This window comes from Nomascus leucogenys, chromosome 18, assembly GCF_006542625.1.
Source record: "Nomascus leucogenys isolate Asia chromosome 18, Asia_NLE_v1, whole genome shotgun sequence".
Taxonomy (NCBI): Eukaryota; Metazoa; Chordata; class Mammalia; order Primates; family Hylobatidae; genus Nomascus; species Nomascus leucogenys.
Genome location: NC_044398.1, coordinates 62,063,104 through 62,089,206, shown reverse-complemented (window position 1 = coordinate 62,089,206; position 26,103 = coordinate 62,063,104). Strand labels below are relative to the sequence as shown.

Genomic DNA, 26,103 nt, shown 5'->3' with positions numbered 1-26,103 from the left:
AAATACTCAGTTAAGGTGATTTTAAAATAAATGGTGCATAGCATGAGAATAGATCAGTTAATGGGCAAAGTCTGGTGCCCACAGGAACAACAATCTTAGAAGAGGTGTGACTGTTCATGGTAGGCTGGGGAGAAAGCTGCCTGGCTATGTTCTATGTGTTGCACGCCATGGTTGTCCAGACCTATCTATCAAAGAGGACTCACATGCCATGGTAGTTAGACACACTGCTTGAGCATCTAGACAAGAAAAACGGGAGTATTGTACTAATGAGCCTTTATAATCAACCTCCCCAAATAATGTCTTACTATTAAGCAAATGCCTCCATGAAGACCCAATGAACTATTCATGACTAAGGGTAGAAAATAAATATTCATTTATCCTTTCCTACTACTTATTTCTATTAGTATTTGGCCAGTGTTTTCCTTTGAAAGTTCACAGGCATTAAGCTACATATATTTATATGTTCAGTTTGTATACTCACCGTAGAGGTTCTAGAGAAATAACAACCTTTCATAAACTTTTTGGGCTGCAACACATGGATTTAAATGTTTTGATACATTTGTCATTACCAAAAGATTTCTTCAACTGTAACACAGAGCTCAGTTCTGTATAATCCTATACTCAAATATTTTAATCTATTGATTTCAAAATATTTTAAAATCCTACTTTCCCTACAAAATACACACGACATTTAAAATTAAGCAAGAGACATAGACATTGAAAATACACTTCCAGGCAGAAGTAAGGCATTCATCAGTCAATAACAAACCTAAGTTCAAACTAAATATCTGATGCTGGTTCAACTAGAGCATATATGAGCATTTATTTTAGAATTACCAATTAAACCCGATTTATTATGAGGATAACTGATTTTCTTGTACTATGTTGAAACACAGAATCAACTAGGCTCTTCTAGTTGTGTTGCACCGACATCAGAGAGTTACTGTAAAATATGGTATTATTATTATTTTAAACAGCATGATGAGTGTGCATTTAGTCAAGAACAGTTGCACTACAATTATGGAATGATAAATAGACTAAATTCATTTTATTTCAAAGACGGAAAACTTAGATCTCCAAAAAGAACTTGAATTTCATTGTCCAACTTCATTCACTTGGGTTTTATTTCAGGATCTCTTTAGAGTAAATGTACCTATATACTTCAAGGTATAAAGAATTATTTATGATCCTTCATATATTATTCATACTGAAATAAATATCCTGAATATATATCATTTGTTCTCTCTGGAAAATTGGAGAATTATTTTCAAGTTTTCAATCTTGCCCTACTTTTCTTTTGAAAACAAAATCACTTCATAAGCAATCAAAAACTCTGGAAATACGGTCATAAATATATTAGAAAGCCAATGCTGTTATTTCATTCTTTTAAAATTGTGTTAATGTGGTCTTATGTCCTCTAAGCTCCATTGCTATTAGCTACATGCTGCTGGAAATAAATTCTAGATGGACACTATCAGCTGTCATTTTGAACTTTGGTGCTCTCATCTGTATAAGCTATAGTAAATACACTCATGCTGATGTTTATATGTGTTTAATCTTTACAGTCAGAAGTTTATAAATCACACTTAGGTCCACATAAAATTAATCTTCTCTACCAGAAGATAAGAAAGGAAGGAAGAAGGAAAGAGGAAGAAGAAAGGAATATAAATATGATTAAAAATGCAGATAAATCTCTAAAACTTAAGGGTTTTTTTTCCTTAAGAGCAATTATTAAATAATATTTTTAAGAAAAAATGTTTTCCTTTTCTACTAGTTCTTTAGTATTTAACCAGGCTCAGTGCTTTCCTAAGCCAATGCCCTTCTCAAACCTGCTCCTGGTCCAGTCTTCTCTGGCTCAGTGACCAGCAGCCCTATACACCTTGCTGCCCAAGCTGACAATCTTGAAGTGTTTGACATTACCTTTCCCATACATCCAGTCCTGCAGAATCTACTTTTTTCCATCCCTTTGCCACTATTTTAGGTCAGTGATTTATTTCCTGACTGAATTACTGTAACTGTCTCCTAAAGAGTTTACTGGTTCTAGCTTTGCTCAGTTTCAATCCATTTGCCACGCGCCTTAGCCAAGGAGATCTTTCCAAAGCTCAGACCTATTCAAGGAACTCCCTATAATCTTCAAGATAAAAGTGAAAATCTAGGCTGGGTGCAGTGGCTCACACATGTAATCCCAGCACTTTGGGGGGCCGAGGTGGGTGGATCACCTGAGGTCAGGAGTTTGAGACCAGCCTGGCCAGCCAGTAGTCTCAGCACTTTGAGAGGCCAAGGCAGGTGGATCACTTGAGGTGAGGAGTTTGAGACCAGCTTGGCCAGCACGGTGAAACCTCATCTCTACTAAAAATACAAAAATTGGCCAGGCCTGGTGGTACGCACCTGTAATTCCAGCTACTCAAGAGGCTGAGGCAGGAGAATCACTGGAACCCGGGAGGTGGAGGTTGCAGTAAGCCGAGATTGCACTGCTGCACTCCAGCCTGGGTGACAGAATGAAACTCTGTCTCAAAAAAAAAAAAAAAAAAAAAAAAAAAAAGCCAAAATCCTTAATAATGTGGTATGGACTCCTATCTGAGCTGATCTTTCTTTCCCCAGTTTTTGTTTTTTGTTTATTTGTTTGTTTTGAGACAGGGTCTGGCTCTGCCACCCAAGCTGGAGTGCAGTGGCGCTCATTACAACCTCCACCTCCCCGGGCTCAAGCGATTCTACCACCTCAGCCTCCCAAGTAGCTGGGATTACAAGCGTGCACCACCACACCTGGCTAATTTTTGTATTTTTGGTAGAGACAGGGTTTTGCCATGTTGCTCAGGATGGTCTCAAACTCCTGGACTCAAGCATTCCTCCCAAGTGCTGGGATTACAGGTGCGAACCACCTTCCTACAGTATTCCAGTTTTCATAATCTCATCTTTACATTCTCTCCTTTGAAATTTCTTCTGGACTTTTATTAATAACTATTCCCCTGGATCATCTCCCTCCCTCACAGTATCTGCAAGACTCCTCTTGGAAGCCCTACCTGGCCAACAGGATTAGGAGTCTGCTGTGGACATACAGCCATCAAGATGATTGTTACCCTGTATTTTAATTGTCTTTTTATGAACAGACACTATATTTCATTTATCTGTTTGTCCCTAGTACTCCTGATAGTGCCCCTATATAGCAGGCACTCATAACTGATTACTGACTAAATGAGCAATAAAAAAAACTTCCTTCACATATTTAAAATATGAGTGGTTTATGCAAACATTTATTTCATTCTTCTCACAAATATTTATTCAGCACTATATGCAGGCCCAAACACAACATTTAAATAAAAAGAGACAAATGCGTATTATTACTGATGTACTCACAGAAATGCTTTAATGAATCTCCGAGAATAGCAATCTGCAGTCATTTATCCAATTACCATTAAAAATGATTTTGTTTTGGTCACATTACTATTCTGTCAGTTCTTGTATAATTATATTTTCAGATGTTTGATTTTGGTCCAGGCACCGAATCTGTTGGTAGCCATCTGAACATGAGGAGGAATGAAAAGAACAAAAATGCCAGTGGCCACAAAAGCATCAGTAGCCACAAACCACAAGATGGTTCATAAGGTAAGACTGTTGATCACATCATGGATATTTCAGGATATGCATCAATGTGACTATAAACATATGGAGAGTAATCATTGCTAATGTCAGGGAAATATAATTATTGTTCTCTAGAGGTCCAGAAGGATTATTCTTATCATAAATGTCTACACACACACACACACACACACACACACACACACACAGCTCTATGGTTTGGCCATCATTTGCCTCTACGGTATTACATGTAGTGAAAAGCTCTTTTCATTCCACTCTTTCCACCTGTAGAGCTTCTCTGCATTCTTTCATTATTGGCTCCCCTTTTCCAGTGATGGATCCATCACTAGATCCCTGCCTGACTGTGATATCTAATCCTCCTCACAGCTGTCACTTCTGTGTGGCCATCACTTTACTGACATTGCCTTTAATCTATGACACTCACTTCCTGCTCCTCTCTCCACAGTTTTTCTTTATTTTTCATAGGTACCTTTACTTCTAACATGTCTTACCTTCAAAGCAAATGCTAACCTTTTAGAGACAACAGCCACCAATAATATGGCATCTCATAAATTCAAAAATGCCCACAGTTAGCAGCCTACAATAAATACACGCAGAAAGATGTGCATTTTCTACTTGTGTTCATGACCAACAACCCATTCAAATACCCAGGTGGAGCTCTCCATTCGTTGCCACTATGAAACATCAGTAATTCACATATATGCTAACTATAGTAACTATGCATCCTGAAGAAATGGGCACCATAAAACTTTGGTCATGCCACTTCTAATGTCTAAAATTAGAATTTCCAATTTTTAAGTTTCTATGGTTATAAAATTGATCTGACTTCATATTTTGATAACTCAAACTATATGGCAAAGTTCTAATCTGATTTTGTCAAGTTTTACTAAATACAAAGGTCATATTATATTTAGTAGACCAAGAAGTATGTCATGACAGTTTAATTTTGTCCTAAATTCTTCCTAAAAAAAGAATTATCAATAAAAGAGACGGTGGCTTTCATTAACCACTGACATTTTAAAATGTCAATTTTACTGAAATATGCCCTTTCTATTTTAATAACATTCAATTCTAGCTGATATGGAGATCAAGTGTTAAAAAACATCTCTCATAAGGTAGAAGGTAGTTTTTCTCTCCTTGCTCTGGAACAAGGAGAACATAGTTCAGTTTATTATTATTCCACACTAAGATAAGGGGGGATCAATTTTCCTATGGTATAAAGATGTCTTCCAGATCCTTGACCTCATTGTTCAGCAGAGCAAAAGAGGCATTCAGAGATCTCTATGCACTCCCCAACTTTTCATATTTGTTGTCAGTAATACTTCAGTAGCCCTCCTTTTTCATTTTACTTTGAATTTTGTCCTTGGGTTCTCTCTGTGGTTGCAGTGAGAAAAAAAAAAAAAGAAAAAGACAACTTTCAGGAAATTTTAGAGCTACTTCCATTGCAGTTTAGTCAACTAACTCCAAACTAGCCAATCATATGATGCTTTGGGCTGGAACCTACCTCACCTCTCTTCCACTCTAACAAGAGATTCCTGTTGATGACATCTAAGACTTAGAAATCGGCCTTGATGCTATTTTGATCATTGGAGGTGCTAGTAGTATAGATGGTTTCAGCACTTGATAACTCTAGCTCTTCTGTCCTTCTTCTTCCTGCGATCTTATTATTAGGGACCTTGCTGTAGTGTAAATCACATAATAATTCTTCAGAGACTCCCCCCGCTATTTCGTTTGTCTGTTCCTTGAAAGGTTAGAAATATTTTTGTGTAACTTGGTGATATATATTTTTCATCCCAGCTACTCTTCTTTATAGCATTATAAGGTCAGTTGGAGAAGCACAGATTCAAGTCATCTGGGGTCTTACCTCTTCCTTCCTTCTTAAAACTCACTTTTTCCATTTGACAAAAGGGAGTTATAATCATTTCTACCTCATGGTGTTGCTGAAAAGATTAAATAAGTCAGTGCATCTTAAGTACTTAGGACAGTGTCTGGTATATAGCATTGAACAGGAAGCTAACTACGATTATTTTTCCTCAACTCTATTTTTTTTTTGTCTTTTTGAATCAGATGGGTCTAAGGTTTGTTTATTATCTGCCCTACAATTTAAGTTAAAAATACTACAAATCAGACATTACATGGTAGTATAGGATGGTTTAGCAAAAAGGCATGGGCTTTGGAATCTGGCGTCTGGGGTCTGTCACTTAAGGTGTTTATTTGCCATGAAATTTGGGGGGGAAATCTTTTTCAAGCATAATATTCAAGCATAATTTCTTCCCCTAAAAAATGAGATTTAGAATATCTACCCCATTGTGAGAATTAAATAATACAATAAATAGTTGTAAAAAGTCGAGTATAGAGTCTACATGCTCTTATTCTTCTCTGGATCAGTTTCTCATGCCTGGGACCCTTGATACATCTCACCTGCTATATCCATTCAGCTCTAATTTCAGAATAAAAGTCAAACATTTTTCGACTTCCATCTAATGTTGACTCATAATGAAGTCATCTTCAGAAAACTAAGTTTTCCTGCTCTCCTATCTTACTAGCCATTTAGGAACAAGTCCTTATACCTTCACCTATATCTAGAAACAACCAATAATTAAGTGGCCCTCAAAACATAACTCCATTTTTCTCCTGCTGGTGTCAGTGAAGAGAATTAACTCTTACTTCTGAATTTGGCCTGGATGACCAAAACTCTAGTGCATCTCTCCAGCTGGAGGGCTGCCATGAAGAGGTTTGTAAGTATAATAATAGTGCAACTCCCAAGGTAGAATCCTCACAACATTTTTCTTTCCCAATACTGAAGCTTTGTCCCATAACCAATATCAACAGGTAGTATCATGATGGCCAAGAACAAATGATCAGCCCCTTTTTGCTTGATTCCCAAGTATTGATGGCTGCTGGAATTCCCCATTGCTGTATCCCCCTGCCAGAGTGAGAACCCCAGTGTTGACTGTTTCCTACATTGTGGATGAAGCAACTATGTGATATCATGCCTGGATACCCTGTAGGACCCAGTATGATCTACTCTAGATCAGTTCTCTTCCCCCCACCCACAGATCTAATGTCAGATCTCAAATATTCCTGTCAGAGCCATCTATCTCATGGGCTCTGTCTGGCTGAGAAGCTACCATCATGCCACAGGGTCCAGTTCCAGGGTACAAAGTAGTTCTGTGGAATGATTCTATACCTTAAATTTCAGTACTTATTAATCTAAAAAACTTTCTATCAATTTCACATACTTATTAAAAGGATCTATCCCTTGGTCAAATGTTATTTAAATGATCATTCCCTTAAGTACATTTGAAGTATGTACTGTAGTAAAACTGCAATACTATAACTTCAATATGTTGAAAACTCCAGGAGAAAAAAGTGAAGGGAGAGACATTATTAAAACATATAAAAATGGAAATGCATTTTGATAAATACATCTATGTAGAATACAGATAAATATGTCCACATATATACATATGTGCATATACATATCATAACAATTCCAAGGATGGGTATTCTCAAATAATCTACTCCAAAATGAGCTAATTAGAAAAAATAAACCTCTCATCAAGTGGCATTACAGCATATGGTCTGATAGTTGTGACATCTCTGAATAGTATTCTATTTTTTCTTTTATATGGTAAAAAATATTTTCCTAGTTGACTTTATAACTCTCTTCAGTCAAACTCTTGACCTATCCAGTCTATGGCATTAAATGATAATTGAGCTCAAAGAGGAAAGGGGAAAAAGAAGAAAAAAGCCTTTGAACACTTAATCCTTTTGTCTATACATTTCACTCTTATATATTGCCCGGATGTGTTTTTATCCCTGAATCTTCTATGAAAACGCATGTGGTTTCACACAGAGAAAAACTGCTTCTTTAGGATATGTGGAATCACAAAGATCCTATTTAAATCTACTGTGCTTTAGTGTGCAGGAATGTTAGGGGGCTTTAAACTCAGTTACAATATACTGCTTGTTGCAACAGAATTGTGCCTTTGGTGTTCTGTTTTACAGGTTTGTCTCCACTTAGGAGTGTATAAAGTACTTTGACATGCCGTAATCACTTAGACCAGTTTTTAAAAGTCTAAATGAGCTTCACACATCTACTTCTTGTTTTACTTTTGCATTCCAATGATATGCATGTTTTTAGCAGCTTTCAAACAAGAGAAAACTACAGATATCAGGGATCAAATGTTTTATAAGTCACTGGAACACTGATATGTCTAACAAGGAGTAGAACCTAGATTTCAGTAATGCAGCCTATTCCCAGACAATTTAGATGCCTGGGTCACTGGTGTATACAGTTTTCTCATTGCAGGGGCTTAAGTGACATTCATCAAAGTCAAACCGAAAGAGAACAAGGAAAGTTACAGAGGCTATGCTTCAGGGCAGCTAAACATGCCACCAATAGGCACTGAGTGTGAACAAGGCTCGAGATGAAGGGGAAAGGAAAACAGCGCAAACAGGGGTTATGAGAGAGGATTGCCAGCCTAAAGTAGTAGACTTCATGTATCCCAGAGGAAAGTTTCAAGCTCTACAAAGACTAGGAAATTTGAATTGAAAACAGGAGGATTAGTAGTTAATAAAACTATACATTAAAAACTGTTATAGTTTTTAAACATTTGTGTGACTTTAAGATGGAAACACAGTACAATAACATTTAAATAGAAATGGTACAAAGGAAGACAAAAATATTTTTCCAGAAATTTTTTTGTCTCATCCTCCATAAGATCTTTAATTTCCTTGTTAATTTATAAAATTGAAAATAGCCATAAACAAAGTGTTCAAAGCTTTGGTTCTGTTTCATTCTCAAATAACTGTTTATGCATTGGTACAATCTGTGTTGCCTAAGGAAACTTCTCTTCCTAGGTTTGATTCAGGAAATTAACTTGTGACAAATTTGAAATTTAAGTTTAGGACACAAAAACAGTATTGGATATTTAGAATCAGAAGAGTATCTATTATGTCTTAGGCAAAGGTGATGTGATATAGAAACCTATGGTTATTAGGTGCATAGCAAGCTTGTCAAATCCCATGACATCGGGGCATTAGGCTGTTCCTGGCTGGATGCTGTTCTCATCCTGCACATTAAAACCTCAAAGTACATGGGCTTAGGGAAAATACCTAAAGTTTTTCCAGGTAAACACACTCAGTTGTCACTATACTGCTTAGGTATGTAAAGAACACACATGTAACATTAATACAGGTACTATCATGGTCTTTGATCACAGTTTGCTCAACTTGCAGTATCATTATACATTTGACTAAAACTGAAAATTTAGTTTCAAAAGTGAACATATTACATATCTAAATATTTTACCAAGATAAATTGAAACAGACAACTGAAATATTAAAGACAATATTAAAGACAAAGAAAACAGAAAAAAAAATTTTATTGAGTTTGGCCATCCTGTAGCAAAGTTAATGAAAATGAGAAATGGAGTGCCTTTTTAGGAGGGACCAAGGGAGAGATTCGTTAGTTATAGGGTTCTATCTGTATGTGGAGAGCAACTGCTGCTTATGGAAATTATTAGACAATCAAGTGTGATAAATAAAAGACAAAGTTAGTTTTCATCCTACTGAACCCTAGTTCAAAGTGGAAATAGGTCTCAGTTATAAATTATTAACACTGAAACAGAAACAGTATACTATACAGATACCTGCACAGATTTATGGCAGGTCTTAGCTGCAAAAAGAAGTGGAAGAATAGACAGTTATCTAAGTAATTCAAACTAAATAAAGTTATAATTTTGCAAAACAGAAGGGAGATAGAAAGTGGTCAATGAACGTCAGTTGCAATTGTTATTTTCAACATGATGTAGTTAATATCACCAACAAATTTTTAAGAATCTACTTCCACTCATTACCTCCAAAAAGGGTCTTTTAAGTTTATTTTAGTCAAAAAGGAATCAAGAATAAAATAGTAAAATAAGAAATGCATTGCATCAATGCCAATATCATATATCTCAAAAGTACAATGTTCAGTATCATGCAGACATATGGTTAATAAAGACCAACTTCAGATATTTGAAAAATGGTACTATGAACAAAACAGTTTTCTGGTATTTTGGTTACATCATTTAACATACTATATAGAAGCTCCTTGCATGTGCCGTTTCCTCAAATAATAATTTATGTAAAACTTGCAGTCATACGTTTAAAAAAACAAAAAAAATTCTGTTTTGCACTTGTAATTCCATTTTATCTTTAGAATAAACACCTAAAAATGGCAATTTCATAACATAATCTTTTTTTCTAAATACATCTGGGAGTTCAATAGCCAGCAAAAGTCATTCCAAGTTATACAAAGCAATTGTGTCTCAACTTTTTCCCTTTATGATGACTTAAACACAATGGGTTAATTTTTACCGAATTCTATAGTTGAAAACAATTTGCTAATACAATTTTTGATAGTTAAACACAAGCTACTTTGCTGATTGCCTTTGTACTAGTTATAATTTCCGTATTTCTTCTAGATTTGTTCATTGGAATTCTACCGTAAAAAACTCTGTCCTTTCTCCTCCACTTATTTACTTATTTATTCAATTATTTATTTCTATTAGTAAAGACCCAGGGCTATTCCTTTTATTCTATGCGTTATTATTTATTTTTATTAGTTATGTTGTTGCTCAGATTTCTCTGTATTCAGTCATTGGGAGCTGCTTCAGGTTGATATGCCCCATCATTTTCCAAGCCTGTTCTTACTCAAATCAGCCATTTTCCCAAGAAGCTGTATTTTCTTCTGTTGGAAAATTATGTTTGGAAACCAAGATGTAGGCTAGGTTTGCTCATTGCTACTGAAGTATCCTTGCTTCTAGGCCCTCTAAGTGAATGGAGGTAGGAAATATATGTCTGTATACACACAACATACAACTTTATGTGTTTGTTTTTATATCTATCTGTGTATATATTAAAAACAACGAGTTCTGGTGGCTCACGCCTGTAATCCCAGCACTTTGGGAGGCCAAGGCGGACGAATTACAAGGTCAGGAGTTTGAGACCAGCTTGGCCAACACGGCGAAATCCCATCTCTACTAAAAATACAAAAAATTAGCTGGGCGTAGTGGCGGGTGCCTGTAATCCCAGCTACTGGGGAGGCTAAGGCAGAAGAATCGCTTTAACCCAGGAGACAGAGGTTGTAGTGAGCCAAGATCGCACCACTGCACTCCAGTCCTGGTGACAGAGTGAGAATCCGTCTTATAAAAAAGATAAATAAATAACAACGAGTTCATATGATATTTTCATGGACATTTTTAATCCTTTTAGTAAGCATATTTCCTTTTGTCCTCTCACATAAAAAGGGGGACTATCTGGTGATATAATAAGTATTATTACTATGCACATAAGTGCTTTCAAAAACGTCATTTCATTTTAATCCTTAGAATTACTCTGTTTCATATATGTGTGCGTTTAAATATAATTATCATTATTAACTCAGTTTACAGATGAGAAAGCTGAGGCCAGGGATCAGACATCCAGAATTTGGTAGAGCTAAGATTTGAATTAAGGACACCAAACTCTAAATTTCATACTCTTTCTACTATACCCAAAGAGAAAGATCACATTTTTATTTCTTGGCTATTTGCATATAAACTCTCTGCAATTAATGAAAATAAACATCATCCTGCCACCACTTCAAACTTACCACATATAAAGCAATGTTTTTACTTTCCCTCTGACTTTCACATGAAATTTGTATTTCTGTCGATGACCATCATTTTTTAATATCATCGAAATACATAACTTTAAAGTTATTTTTATTCATGCTTCTCTTTTTTCTTTATTCCTAGTTGAGTGCTGATAACCATCCTGTTTTCCTCCCTGCTGCTTTTCCGGTATGACCATTCCAATCCAAGCCCTGTTCGTCTCTCTTGGATTACCATAACAGTCTTCTGGGTGACCTTGACACTCACTTCCCCCTCATAATCTTTCTTCATCACAGAGAACCTTCTATACCTGCTTATTTTTTGCTTCACTGAGTTTAGCTACTTCTTTGCTCTGTAGGTGCTCCGACTTTATTTCCAACCCCTTCCTTCCACTTTGATCATGCCAAGCTGTTCACCAGCTTCTATGTTCAACCTCTGAGATACCCTCTCCACCTAAGCCAACCCTACCACTACCTATCCTCAAGTCCACAATCTCTCTTAAAAAGCAACAAGCTATTTCATATTACATGCCTGTATAAAAACATCTTATGTACCCTATAAATATACACATCTACTATGTGCTAAGAAAAAAGAAAAAAATTTAAAAGTTATGATACCTACCTAATCTAGCTCTGTACTCTCATTTTCCCATTGCCATTAACCTTAAATATCTATCTAAAAGGGAAGTTACTTAAGAGAAAATATTTTTTTACTCAGTAAATAATCTTTATTTCTCAATTTAAAATTTGGCTCATAGCAGTTATTCAACAAATAATTCTTCCATCCAAGGGACTGTAATACCCTGAATTATATATATTATATACATCTGAACCGACTTCGGAAATAAGGAGGATGCTTGATGGAAAAATGAAGCATGGCAAATGTTTACCTATGACATGAAAAAAGATAAATAAAACAAGCATAATTTAAAAGAGCTTCTGTTTGATTGTAAGTGAAAATGTGATCAAAACTAAGAAGCATCATTCTCTGAATTTCTTGATCAAAAATAAAGTTTTACAAACTTTTAAAGATCACTGGAGTGACTAAATTGTTTCAGATGCTCTTATACAGCTTACTAAAGAATACATAACCCAGAAGGCCCTCGTGTGAAGGCCAATTATGGTGATTAATGGGCATTAGTCTTAATTATCAAGTTTCCTTCAATGGCAAAACATTTGTCATATTGGCATATTACAAAGTCTTCTTTTATCTTTTGGTTCTGTTTTCTAGTATGAAAGCTGAAAGTTCTAAAATATTGCCCCTTGTGTTGAAAGACTGAGTATGAGTGCTTGATGTTATATACAAGGGCCCTTATATTCGATAATGTGTTTGTAGTCAGAGAATTGGCATCTGCTACTGGGTCCTTTGTTGTCTCCCTTCTCCCCAGTAACGGTAACATGTGATTTCACAGATGGCTTTTCTCTCTCCCACCCACACCCAGGCTTTGATTCCTGTCCCTCGGAGCCCACAGTGAAGCCGCATGTTTTGTAGGTGACCACCCTGAACGAAAGCTCCTCATTTCCTAAGTAACCTCTGTCCTCAAAGAAGTTACTGTTTCCAGGTAACCTGTTCCACTTACATTTTATTGGTTTCAGTCATTTTAGGATGTGACATGGTTTAATTAAGCATTCTGGCCCAGTTTGAGGCAGGAGCCATAAATAAGGAAGTTTGTACTACTACCTCTAGAAGAACTCAGGAGATTTATTTTCACTAAGCTGTACAATTGAAAGGTTTGTGAATTGCTGAGGTTTAAGCGTTTACTGTGGACATTTGTTTATTAGTGCACCTTGCAATTTAAAGGCAACTACCATTACTGCCATCAGATCTTTGTAAAATGATTAATTAAACAATGATGATATTTCTCTGCGAATTTCTAACTCCTGGTATTATCAGTGTACAGAATACCCAAAAGAAAAGTGAGAATAAACTTCAGGAGAATTCAACTGTGGTTCTCAGGGAACCACAGTAAATTTCTTCCTTCAAAATGGCTCAAATCAGTATCTGAAATACAAAACAACCATATAGCTTTATATGATTACTTCATTTTCTATATATCCTGTCTTAATAACTTCCATAAAATTTCATGCACCACAACAGGAACTATTTCCTTCCATTATTTCATCTCCCAGGTAACACCTATTAAAGAAAACTTGCGTCATATAAACAAAAATAGACAATCTCAATTCTAATATAATGGCACAGCTAACATTTCATTCTTGTTATTTGTGAAAGTTCCTATCACCCTAGGAGGTCTATGAGCTCCTTGGGTAAAGGTACTCTGTCTACGACATAGTGTCAGCTCAAAAAAAATTTATCTTAAATGAAGAAAAACCTGGAAATTCTACCAACTGTCTTAATCATTTATAATAATAAAGGGAAGCAAAGAAACAATTAAAATGACACAGAAGCATAAAGACAGGAAGAATTCTGGCCGGGCACGGTGGCTCACGCTTGTAATCCCAGCACTTTGGGAGGCCGAGGCGGGCGGATCACGAGGTCAGGAGATGGAGACCACGGTGAAACCCCGTCTCTACTAAAAATACAAAAAAAAAAAATTAGCCGGGCGTGGTGACGGGCACCTGTAGTCCCAGCTACTCGGAGAGGCTGAGGCAGGAGAATGGCGGGAACCCGGGAGCTTGCAGTGAGCCGAGATCGCGCCACTGCACTCCAGCCTGGGCAACAGAGCGAGACTCCGTCTCAAAAAAAAAAAAAAAGAATTCTAACAAATCTCAGATCCTTATCATTTTATAGACGCAAAAACTGAGGTCATTTGTTTACTCAAGGTTATAGTGAGTAGACAGAATTAAGCACAGGTCTCCTGAATTTGTTTTTATGGAGCTTTAGAAGTATCTGGTAATTTTGTATAAATATAATTTATTAACTTAGTAAACAGCTTTCTGGTATGTTGCCTGTTTTTTGTAATCTTAGATCTCACATCCACCTCTTATCCTGCTGAATGTCTTGAAAGGGTTATTGGCTAAACTTGGTTCCAAATGAAAAAATAATATTTGATCTTTATAATAATAAAAGTAAAGTAGATTATTAGAATTCATGTTTGTGAGAGTAACATTATTTATTTATGAAAAATAACACAGAGATTAAGTTTTTTCGCTAAAAATTAGACTTTTGGTAAAACCATCATTAATTACATTCAAATACACAGAGAAGTCATTTTCAGTCTTAATTGAAGGCTTTTTTTTACAAACTATAAACAAGTGAGTTAAATTGGTAATTAATAAGTCTGTATGCAAAAATATATAAAAAGCCAAGAATATAGGTTAATGTGAAATAACACCATTACTCTTAACCAAATAAATTGATTGGATTAAGATACATGTTTATAATGATTGTCACATCCCTGATTTTTTTCTTTTAAAGAGATGGGGATCTCTCTATGCTGCCTGGCCTGGTCTTCAACTCCTGGCTTCAAGCTCTCCTCACGTCTCAGCCTCCCAAAGTGCTGGGATTACAGACGTGAGCCACCACACCCAGCCCACATATTCTCTTCCTTAATACTACTTGCATTGTTTTCTATTGAGGTGTTCCCCCATGATAAGCAACATAATAATGATATACAATGAAATAATTTCTCTAGAAAAAGGCTAAGTTGGATATAAATGAAACTCTAATGAGAGAAAAAAGAGTTTCCCTGGCAAAGTTACTAATGAAATAAAGCAACATGGAAGAAGTAATTCCAACTGTACATGCTAAGAAGTACATTTCAGAATCCTGTACAACTGAGTAAGGAATCCCTTTCTGACTGCTCTGGAAGCTGTGGTGAACCAGAAAGAGAGTGAGAGAGCAGTTTCATGAAAAAAAACAAAAACAGAAACAGAACAACTGACCAACCAAACAAACAAAAGATCCTGGCACTGTGAGAAGTTGAAGAGTTAGGAGTATTGAAAGAGAATATCTGAAGAATTAGGGGAGATAACTCATCTATGAATTACTTATTCCTTCTTTCTTACTAAACTAATGTCATATTACATAATTTTGAAAAGATCTATCAAAGTCAAGTACAAAACACAAAAGGTAGTTGTTGACTTCTGTTAGGAGTCCTGGAAGTGCTGACATCTCCAAAGGTTTGAGGCCTCCAAGGCTGCTAAGCTACCAATTAAATCCCTAGGAAACTAACTTGAGTTCTTTCAAAACAGCATAACCTGTTTAAGACATAATTTTAAATTCACAATGTAGTGGTCTTCCTTTAAAAACTTAGCTTGGATAACTTCTCCACCTGTTTGAGCTTAGTTACATAAAAGTCATTTACACACAACCTTATTTCCTGAAGATTATTCCATTAGGGCAAAGTTAGTCAAACCGCAGATCATGAAGTCTTGCAACTTATCTCCTAAACACTTGTTTCCTCCTTTCTGTGCTCAGAATTAATTGTTTATTACCTAAACCAATTGGTCTTATTAAACTTTCAGAAAGTTGCCAGGGTGTCTCCTATCTACACCTGAAAAAATTAGAGTCATGCTGATTATTAGAAGTAAATCTACGATTGCTTGAAATTTCAAGATGGAGTAAAGTAGGGGTTGGTGGGGGAATGGAAATGTTTATTCTAGTCATTTCCAACTCTGGTTGGAATCACCAAGGGAGCTTTAAAAATATACGGATTATTGTCTCTTTTCCCTTCTGGTCTACCCCAGGATTCTGACTTATTATGAATGGGATAGAATCAGATGATTCTATTGAGACTTTCCACAATAAACATTTAAAATCACAGCTCATCTTTGGAGCAAAAGGGTCACACTCAAATAGCTGATGACTTCACTAGCAATTTATGCAGAAATCCAGAATTTGAGAAAAGTCTTCTTTACACTTTTCTTTATTTTAGTATATAATGTCTCTGTGACTGAGACTATTGTAAAGAAGAAATTATTTTGAGAAATACAAATAAAAAAGTGGCATAATGGAAAAATATAAACACAAGTAGATCATTAAATATGGCATGAGTAGAAGTCTTAACTTCCTTGTACTTTCACTGACTCTTAAATCTTCCTACAAAATATTTTCTGTATTCATGATGATGTCAAAACGTAGTGTAAATATCATCATTTTCCATCAGTTGGTGAATAAGGGGACTAATAAAATTAAGTTTGATAATAAAGGTAACGAAGGAATTAATTCTGATTTTTTAAAGATTAAAACATTTATATGAACACAGATTAATGTAATAAAATAGGAAAAAAAATTACATTGAGTGTGTATAAGATTTTAGATTCCAAAAATAAATCAACTCCCTCATAGTAGCTTTTTTCAATTAAAATTTTCTTTTTCATTCAACTGTCTTCTTAAAACTTACCTCAAGCCATACAATTGGGACTATTTTTGCCACAATTGCACAAATTTGACAGCTGTAACCCTAAGCTATTAGTCACCCACGCAATGGTCAAAAGAGGTTCTTTATAATTAAAAACTAATAAAAACTCAGCTTTATGGTACTGGTGAAGAGTGTCATTAATAACGCAAGTCACTTATTTAAAGATAATGATTCTAGCCAAGAAAGGATTCGTGAACTGAGCTAAGAAATCAGAGGAGTGATAAAGAAAAAGATAATGGGTTTTAAATAATAATAATGGTTCTATGGAAGCTACCACATTTAAATAGATATGGCTGAACATTTTTATTTAGACTCAAAATGGGAAAAGCAAATCAACAAAACTTTTGAATTTTCACATATAAGTGGACACTAGGACATATGAAGAGCATCTGTCCAGATAAAACTCAAGACAGCACCAATCTACTTTATGTTAATGTGGTTTCTGGAAATACTGACATACTGATGAAGGGGTTCTGGGAAGTTAACATAAAGACAATTCCATGTAGGTTTTAAAAACTGTTCACTGGGATTTCCCATGTTTGTAGAGTTCTAGAATGTAACACATTATACAGTGCCATGTTATTCTGGCTGTGATTTGTATTTTTAATCATAGTGTATTTGGTTTGGTGTGCAGACATCTTTGTGCATACATGGTTCTTGACTAAGTGTTGCAACTTTCAGAGTTGGACTTCCCTTCAGAAGCAGGCTGCTGAGTGCCCAAGCAGAAGGCTCAAAAATGAGAGGGATGATTGGGCTGTCCAATCTCCTCCTACACTGCAGTCTTCACCCAGAGACCACCAGGGAAAGCATGCTCAGTTTTACACTATGTTTCATGTTCACTTTCAACTCATTCTTATAACACAATTCCAAAGTTATAGAATACATTCCACTCTCAACTTGCAAATAAAACACTTTAAATTAAGAAAAAATACTAATATAACTTTTAAAAATCTTCATTTCTCCATGTCCCATTACAACTTGATGAGAACTTTATTATATATACTCAATAAGTATTATCATTGCTATCAATTAAATAACCAAATGAACAAGAAGAATGTGGTGGGGGGGTGGAGATTTCCCCAAAGCCTATCCTAGAAATAAGTCTTGTTCTCACCAAGATAATAACTGTGTACATTTTTAAAAGCAAATAACTAATCAGAACCTTTTACTGTGAAATTAAATGAAAACAACTTGAAAGGAAGTTTTTTTTATTTTCTGCTTAATCCCATGCAAAATCACCTATCAGTTTAATAAAAGTAGATATGCAAATACATCTTGAAGTCCTAATAAAATTGTGACAAAAAATGATTATATATCATAGTCTATAATTGCCAGTAGTGGACCTCAATTTGAAGAGCAAATGTTGACTTCTAATAATTGATTTTCCAAGAAATCTCGTGAAATATTTTGGTGCAATTTTGATAGAATCCCAATATGAATTTACACAATTTCCCCCTCAAATTCATCATTTAATTTACTATCACAGTATTTAAATTTCTTTCAGCTGTAGGAAGGTAATTTAGAAGTGAAGAAATTGAAGCATTGGTGGAATAAGTGATTTCCTTATAATCTACATCCAGTGTAGGTACAAGACCAAATAATAATATTACTTTTTTTCTCCACTGAACTTTAGAGCCAGACAGACCTGGATTCAAATCCCAACTCTGCCACATGCTACTTGTGTGTGATTAAGCAATTTTCTTGTTTGTGAAATCCAGATAATAATACCTAATATATAGGACTGTTATCATGGTTAACAGCACGATGTGTGTGAAGTGTCAGATACACGACCACATGGGTACTTAATAAATGATCATAAATATTTTTTCAGAAAATGTGAACTCTGGCATTTTAATAGTATAAATTAAAATAATAAGCAGAATGTTTTAAGCATCAGGATGTTAAGAACTAGTCATACATTTGCCTTTTAAGTTATATGATTTCAGTGAGTGTTGTAGACATTATGATTGATTGGACAGTAGTTTGTGCTGAGAAATGGTGAACATACTGATTTATTTAAAAATTTATGGTGATAATAAATTTAAATGAGAAATATTATTTAAATATATACTTTATGTTCTTACTTATAAGTGTGAACTAAATGATGAGAACACATGGACACATAGAGGGGAACAACACACACTGGGGTTTATTGGAGGATGCAGGTTGGGAAGAGGGAGAGGATCAGGAAAAATCACTAATGGGTACTAGGCTTAATACCTGGGTGATGAAATAATCTGTACAACAAACCCCCCATGATACACGTTTACCTGTGTAACATACTTGCACATCCTGAACATGTACCCCTGAACTTACAATAAAGTTTTAAAATAAATAAAATAAATATTGCTTTACTTTCAAGAATAAATTTGTTTACTCATTCTCTAAAAATTATGTATTTTTCAAATTTTAAAAAACATACAGTTGGGAAATAGTATCTGGTTGTGGAAAGAATATTAAACTTGAAATCACTTTCTAGAACTAAGTCTCGCAAATTTGTGAAAACGCTGATAAATCACTTAACCATTTTTTGTTGGCATCCTCTTCAATTCTAAAATTCTCAGATTCCAACATTAAAACTAGCAAAATCCGGACATACAAAGAAATTACTTGCTAGTATAAGCTAATAATTACAATAGAGATATTCTGATTTTTGTAAAATTCCACATTAATGTACTCTTCAGCAAACATACTAAATTAGTTTAATTCATTTTAATCTTTGCCTACCTGTTGAAAGCTTAGTTTTATTCTAGCTCTACACAGTATGACACATACAATAGATATTTGGTACTATACCATATTTAAATATTAGCTAACCAGAGTATAGCCCAAAGAAGTATGAACATATTATTCTAAGATAAGTTCTGCTTATAACGAAGTTGAAAGTAGATCTCTTAGTATATATTGTTTTAATACCACACCACTGGCAACTTGGTAGAGGGGTTATAGTCAGGTATGCAACATGTTTCAAGTTTACCAATAATTAAAATTAATTTTAAATGTTTTAAGGAGTACAAAATAATAATACAAAGATTCTTTTAATTAACAGTAAGTTTACAAAAGAATATTAAAATAAAGATTAAATGTGACTGCTTAATTGATTTTAATGTGCAATATCTTTACCTTGGTAAAAATCCTTCAAAATCAGCTTATTTATTTTCTTTCAAGCCCCATAATTGGCTTTTATCTGCATTGGGGTGGATCTCCTCTGAATTTTTCAAATAAACAGTTTCATTAGTAAGAGGCACTACAAATGGATATGAAAATGATATACTCAATCATCTCTACAACTGATGCTTCCCCTTATGATGATAAAGTGGCATCAGCAAATAAACAATGATAATTTTAAAATTACTTTCTGCAGATGGTATTCCAGAATGCCACTGATAGGCTACAATTTTTTTTTCATTTCTTCACGAACTATCATGAAGGTATGTACACCTTAAGGTATGATGTACACCTTAAGATATGATGATGAGGTAAATTTTTCTTCTTTCAAAAAAAAATTGAAAACTGGTTCAGTGCGTATGTGTGTGTGGTGGGGTTGGGGGAGGGATTGTCTATCTAGAAAATAAATATAATATAGCTAAAAAGCACACCCACTCTTTTAGCAAGTTTGTTGTGCTGTGTAAATATCTGCAGTAGAAAAGGGAGGAGGAGCAATAGGTGCATATGAAAAAAGAGGAACAAGGATAAATACTAGCTATGCCTTTATTTTCCTGATTTACTCTGGTTCTAGCTTAGATATAATATCTACATGTGAAGACCAGATGATCCTGTCATATGACCACATTACTAACCAATAATCTTGCCTATGGTTCTGGATTCAAGCTAAAGCAATGCAACATCCAAGCAACTGAGATTCTCAACAACAACTGGCACCTTTTATTTTAACAGTACAGTTTTTCAGTTTTTCTATTTTTAACAAGGTTTGGAAAGGGAAAAACATTCAACTAGATACAGAAACAAACCAGAGTGAGATCAAATGATTTTCCAGGTGTATGCATGGTACTCTAGCTAAGCAAAGTTGCTAGGTCACAGCTGAATGCTGACAAGGGCCGCTAGCCAAGAAATCACATACTGTGTTTTGGAGAACAAAAGATAAAAAAGATATAATCACAGAAAATTACTTTATACAATAATGTTCCATTTAGAGCATTAGAAACAGAACTGCAGTCGCTGTCAAGAAGGAAGTCAACCTCCACAAAATGGCTAATAATACTTTTGATACTAAAAAAAAGAATGCAATTTGAAACAACACGGCCTTTTAAAAGTCAGACAAGCAGTATTAAAGTTTTCCCCAGAAGGGAAATCATTATATACTGCTAATTTTATTTCTGTAGCCTAATAACAGTCATTTGATCTAGCTGGTGGTGAGATAAGTAGTAAACTGAAATACAATGAATCTCTATGCAGTAAGATCTCAACTCAATGAGGGTTCTCAAGTGTCTTTCCAAAAATGAGGCAAAGACAACATCCCCCAAATTGAAAGGTAAACATATCTATTATGGAAGAAAAAAAGAGTCCATTGAGCATATGGATTATTAAGTATATGGATCCCCATTGCATCCCTAATCCCAGAGCTATGTTTAACAACAGCTTGTGTACAAACCACTATTTTAATGCTCTGCTAATGTAATATGCCATTTATCATCTTCTGAAATTATTCAGTGACCTACTTTGTTAATTAAAACATTTACAGAGGTCTTTCTTTATAAATCTAGATCACTGACTAAATGAGTATTTCAGTTCCATCAAGTTGTAAGACTATTTCTATTATAAAGGAAAACAATATTTTAAGAGAAAGAAACAATAGTTCAATGTAAAAGGAATCAACATTTCATCCCTTGTTTAACCTTGGTTGTTTTGATTTCATTGCCATATTCAGAAAAGAAAATTAAAGGATTAATGATAGAAAAGAAAAAATTAATTAAAATTTTAAAAATGCAGAGACACAGCTCACTGCACCAATATTCTTAGTGCAGCTTTCACTAAGAAGTGAAAACCTGGTGTAAACCTCCAGGAGGGAAAAAGAGAGCACATAAAATCTGTAGTTTATTCTTAACTAGAGGTCTACATCAAATATACAGTCAGTGAGAAGACACACTGCTAAAGATATAGTAGTAGAGATGAGGAACAAGAAGAGGAAAATACTTTAACCCTCTAACCATAAATCAACCCCTTCCCTCCTTCTGTGCCTGGTCAGAGTAGCCCAAAGAGATAAAGCACCTAGCTTTGAGATTAAATAAAGATAATTGAGACAAGAAAAAGAAAAATTAAGTGGAGGCATTTTTGCCTTGCTTGGTCAAAGCAAAGGAAATTCACCCTGCTCAAGCATCTCCTCCCAATGCAGCAAATGTAGGCATGAGCTCTAGGCTGCAAACTGAGCTTAGAAATGGTGCAGGGGAATGATGGAAGGGAGGATGAAGTTGCCAGTTCTGAGGCTGATGGTGCTACACAGAGCTGCAGACAAAGAGGGTTAAAAGGATGCTCCTCATACCTTTCTTTTTCGTTCCATACGTTCTCTGGGGATTTTCCGTTGTTTTTTTCTGTCTCTCTCAAGATTTTTTTCCTTTTCATCCAGATCAGCCTCTCGAACTTTTTTAATAGAAGCAGCAGCGTGAGCCATTTTGCAGAGGAAATCAGCAGAAGCAGTAGCAGAGGATCAGTTTCCACTCCCCAGCAATCCAGGTGATTTTAGAGCTCTATGGAGATGTGATTTTCCCCACCAGGGCAATGGCTGGCAGCCAGAACACTCACAAGATAATCCACTCCGCCCTCGAGCTAGGTCATAATCTTGCTCCAGCCTCTGCAGCACCCACAACTCACTACAACGAACTAAGGTCCCAAACCGAGACCTCCAGCAGCACACACCTGCACGCACACAGGCATAGGTGTGCACCCACACTCAGAAATGGTCCCGGGGGAAGGCGGAGCACTAGACTTCTAGCTCTTCAGCAGTTGGGTGGCTGCAAGTGCAGAGAAGCATCCTACTAGTTGAAAAAGCCGTCCTTAGACACACATCACCAATTGGAACAATCTTTGGGGACTCCTCCAGACAGACTGTGTCTTCTGACTGGAGCCAGGAAGAGGCCACCTCTGTGAAACTGCTAGGGGGTGGGTAGTTTATTGCTGCTTCCAACCACACCTCTATGCAGGGTGAGAAGAAAATGGTGCAGTCTCGCTAAAGGACTCTCTGCTGCTGCTGCTGCTGCCGTGCTACTGCTGTTACTGCCGTTGCTACGGCTGCTCTGCTGTAGCACATGACATGAATTCCTGCCTTTTTCATCTCACAGCCCTTTCCTTCTCCAAGGTTCATTTAAAGAATCGACGTTGCTGTTTTGGGAGAAGAGGAGCACAGTTGGAGTTACTTGCCACTGCCGTGGTAATACAGGGGTGAGCAGGTCTGGGAAGGGCTAGAAGTAGCCGGGTCCTCACTGTGCCATTTACAGATCCACGTGAGGCTGAATTAGGGAGCTGCATTAAGCAGAGAAAAGAGCTGTCAGTGAACAAACAATATAATCTGGGCTCAGCGAGGTTTTCCTGGGAGAAAGAGGGGGGAGCTCAAAAGAGGGAGAGGAAGGCAGGGATAGAGAATGGGAAAGAGGAAAGCAGGCACCACCCAAGCCACTCTTTATCACTCAAAGAGGGCACACAGGCTTTTGTTAAATGCAAATTCACTTGAAAAGCAATGTGATGAAGTAAAGGAGGATTAGTATTTCTGAATGTTGCTGTATATACACCCCATAGGGAGACTCAATGAAAGAGGAAAGAGGATACAAGCTGTTAACTCAAGAAGATGAAGTTCTCTATAGTATTCCAATTACATATACTGCCACAGTTTTATCAAAGTCCAATAGGATGCCAAGGATGGTGCTCACTTCTTAGTTATTCACTCTTAGCTGGAGACAGAATCATACCACTCTATTGTATATAGAGGACTATGGACGTTCCTTCCCAATACACACAACTGTTGCATTTTAGGGGAAGGGTTTTCATTACTATAATCATTGATAGTAAAACAATATAATCTGAGTCTACATATATGCTATTGTTAGGGAAAGAGTAAAATAACATTAAAAATGCTCTCCTAGAAAATGATATGTTTTTGTATCCTAACCCTTATGACATATCTGCTTCCATAAACGAAGAGCATAAAGTCTCATTTCTTGCACTAAGTAAAGATAGTAAGAGAGCAACTCTTCTAGGACGGAAAATACTAATGTGGATGGTACATGTTATAGTTTATATAACATAATTTATAATTTTTCCTTTTACCTAAACTGAGTTGAAAGCAGTAAGATTAATGAAATATCCCATAAGCAAGCAAAATGCATTCCACAGTAGCATAGAGAACCCAGCACTTAATCTGATTCGAAAGTCAAAGGAAACAGTAATCACCATGGCATGGATCAGTGTTGTATTGTTGATATGATGGTCAGTCAACTTACAGAGGGTAGAGGAAGGGAGAGAAGGGAGCAGTTTTTATCATATATGGGGAGCATTAGCTTTCTCTGATCTGAACAGCTGAAAATTCATGTTCCAAAAAAAAACAAAACTAAAAACAAATCAGCTTCATTCGTATCTAAGCCCTTCAAACTCCCTTGTCGGAAAAACCTTTTACATATTTATAGAGAAATACACATAGTCATTCAGGCTTTCTGGGAAGATAATGTGTGGATGTGGGGAGGATTCTTCTATCTCCTTGGCCAGGGGAGTCACCATCTACTACTTGACATAGCATACTTCAAACATTTTCTCCTCTGAAGTACTCTGGAGAATCAGCTGTTGTGGTGTCAAAGCAGTCATTAGGAAAGAAGGTGGTTGGGGGAAAGCAGCAAGACTGGAGTACAGGGTGTTCTGAATGCCATCTGGCATTTTCTTTTCTTCTGCTTTTAAAAAAATGTTTGCAACAAGCAAGTCTTACTTGATTCGCGGATGTCCATTTAGCTTAATAGCATGAGTCCCAAGGAAATGTGGCTAAGCCTCCTGCAATGGTTTTCCTGTTGTGAGGGTGACTCCAGCTTCTTCTGGCACAAGACCTTTCCACTGCCCCTTTAGAACCTGCTGATACACTATCAAAATATCCTCTCCTCTTCTAGAAACCTCATTAAGAAAGTGAAAAATCATCAGCACAGATAGAGAAGAAAGTGAGGAGTTCCTGTTGTCAAAAAACCTTTTATTTCATTGGCTTTTAATGAGCTCAATATGGACTCTCTTGTAAAATCAAACGGTTATTAATTTCATTATGTTGTTTTCTAATGCCAGGAAAATTATACATTTTACACATTTTTTAAACTTCAACGAAATAAGTAAAAAAAAAAATTTAGGCATGGTTAACAGTCTCAGTCTCTAAGACTCTTTTACTTTCTATAAACAAGTACGACAGCTCTTTTTATCTTTATCTCATAAAGAAAAGGTAATGAACCAGGTGTTAGTTTGTTATATGTTAGATTGACCAACATACACATTGCACAAAGCACTGTGATTGCCACATCCTTAAGAATCATAATTACACTACTTTGCTTACATTTTCTCATAATATCTTTAAGTGTGACAGAGAAGCAGAGTCACCATGTTTCTATAGATGAGGACACTAGAAGCCAAATAATTTTTTCCAGGTATCTTTCCTTGGGATGGCTCACAAGGGCAGGAGGGCCAAGGTTCGGGGCTCTTAAATCAACCCACCTTGGAAAAGGAACCCACTCAAAAAGCCCTCATTGAGGGCTCTTAGTATTCAAATCACAAAACAGGAAATCCCAGACAATTAGTATAAATATTCTTAAATAAAATAAACTCATCACAAGTCCATTCTTAGTGTGTGATTTTTATTTCTCTTTTCCTTAATTAAGGAACAGATTGCTCCCATAGGAGATAGTAGCACATAATCCTTTTAAGAAAGCTAGGCAGATTAGACATTCCTACACAGTGATAACTTTGCCTCTTTATAACTAACTTATTCAGTAGTAAGCTGATGAGAAATTGATGTTTTTAAAATCTTTCCTTCTTGTATACTTGGGTTGCTCAAACTGACCTATGATTTCTATTTGAATGGAAAATAATTGGTATCAGTTCTCTGAGGAAAGAGAGTAGCTCATACTCACCAGCTGACCTCTGCACAGACAAGGCACCAGGTTCCAATCCCAGGAGCTCACAGCCATTGAAATGATGCATGCACCACATTAAAAGGCTCTTCCCATCAAACCTCCAGCAGAGATATAATTCTGGCTGAATTTTGAGCTTGTAACAAAAGCTGATTCCTTCCACAAAGCATCGTGACCATCAATGGGATAAGCTTGTGTCTGCCTTCAAAGGTAAGGAGCACACTGTCCGTCCACATTTAAACTTGAGAGCCAGCATAGACTGCCCTTCAGAGAGGGCACATTTTATTTTAAAGACAGGAGATAAAATGGCCATTTGCTGTCCTCACTGTCCAGCACTCCATTGATCAAATTCCAAAGAAAATCCTCCGCAGACATCAGGCATCAGTCAGGCAGCGTTCAATAACAACTGAGCTAGCCACATGCAACTTAATCTCCC

The 26,103-nt window shown here is 36.0% G+C and overlaps 1 protein-coding gene across 50 annotated transcripts in view; it reads right to left on the bottom strand.

Annotated features, from left to right (window-relative positions):
- Nucleotides 1-26,103, bottom strand: part of ANK2 (ankyrin 2) — a 689,728-nt gene that overhangs the window by 243,903 nt on the left and 419,722 nt on the right. For 5 of the 50 annotated variants that reach the window (XM_030799035.1, XM_030799045.1, XM_030799042.1 and 2 more), the window contains exon 1: nucleotides 22,064-23,216. The exons of 40 other annotated variants lie outside the window; for them this stretch is intronic. In XM_030799035.1, the coding sequence (XP_030654895.1) occupies nucleotides 22,064-22,192 (129 nt within the window). In that variant the 5' untranslated portion in view covers nucleotides 22,193-23,216. Of the gene's footprint in view, nucleotides 1-22,063; nucleotides 23,217-26,103 lie in introns of those variants that run through there. 5 more of the 50 variants (XM_030799061.1, XM_030799053.1, XM_030799054.1 and 2 more) reach the window with 1 other exon arrangement.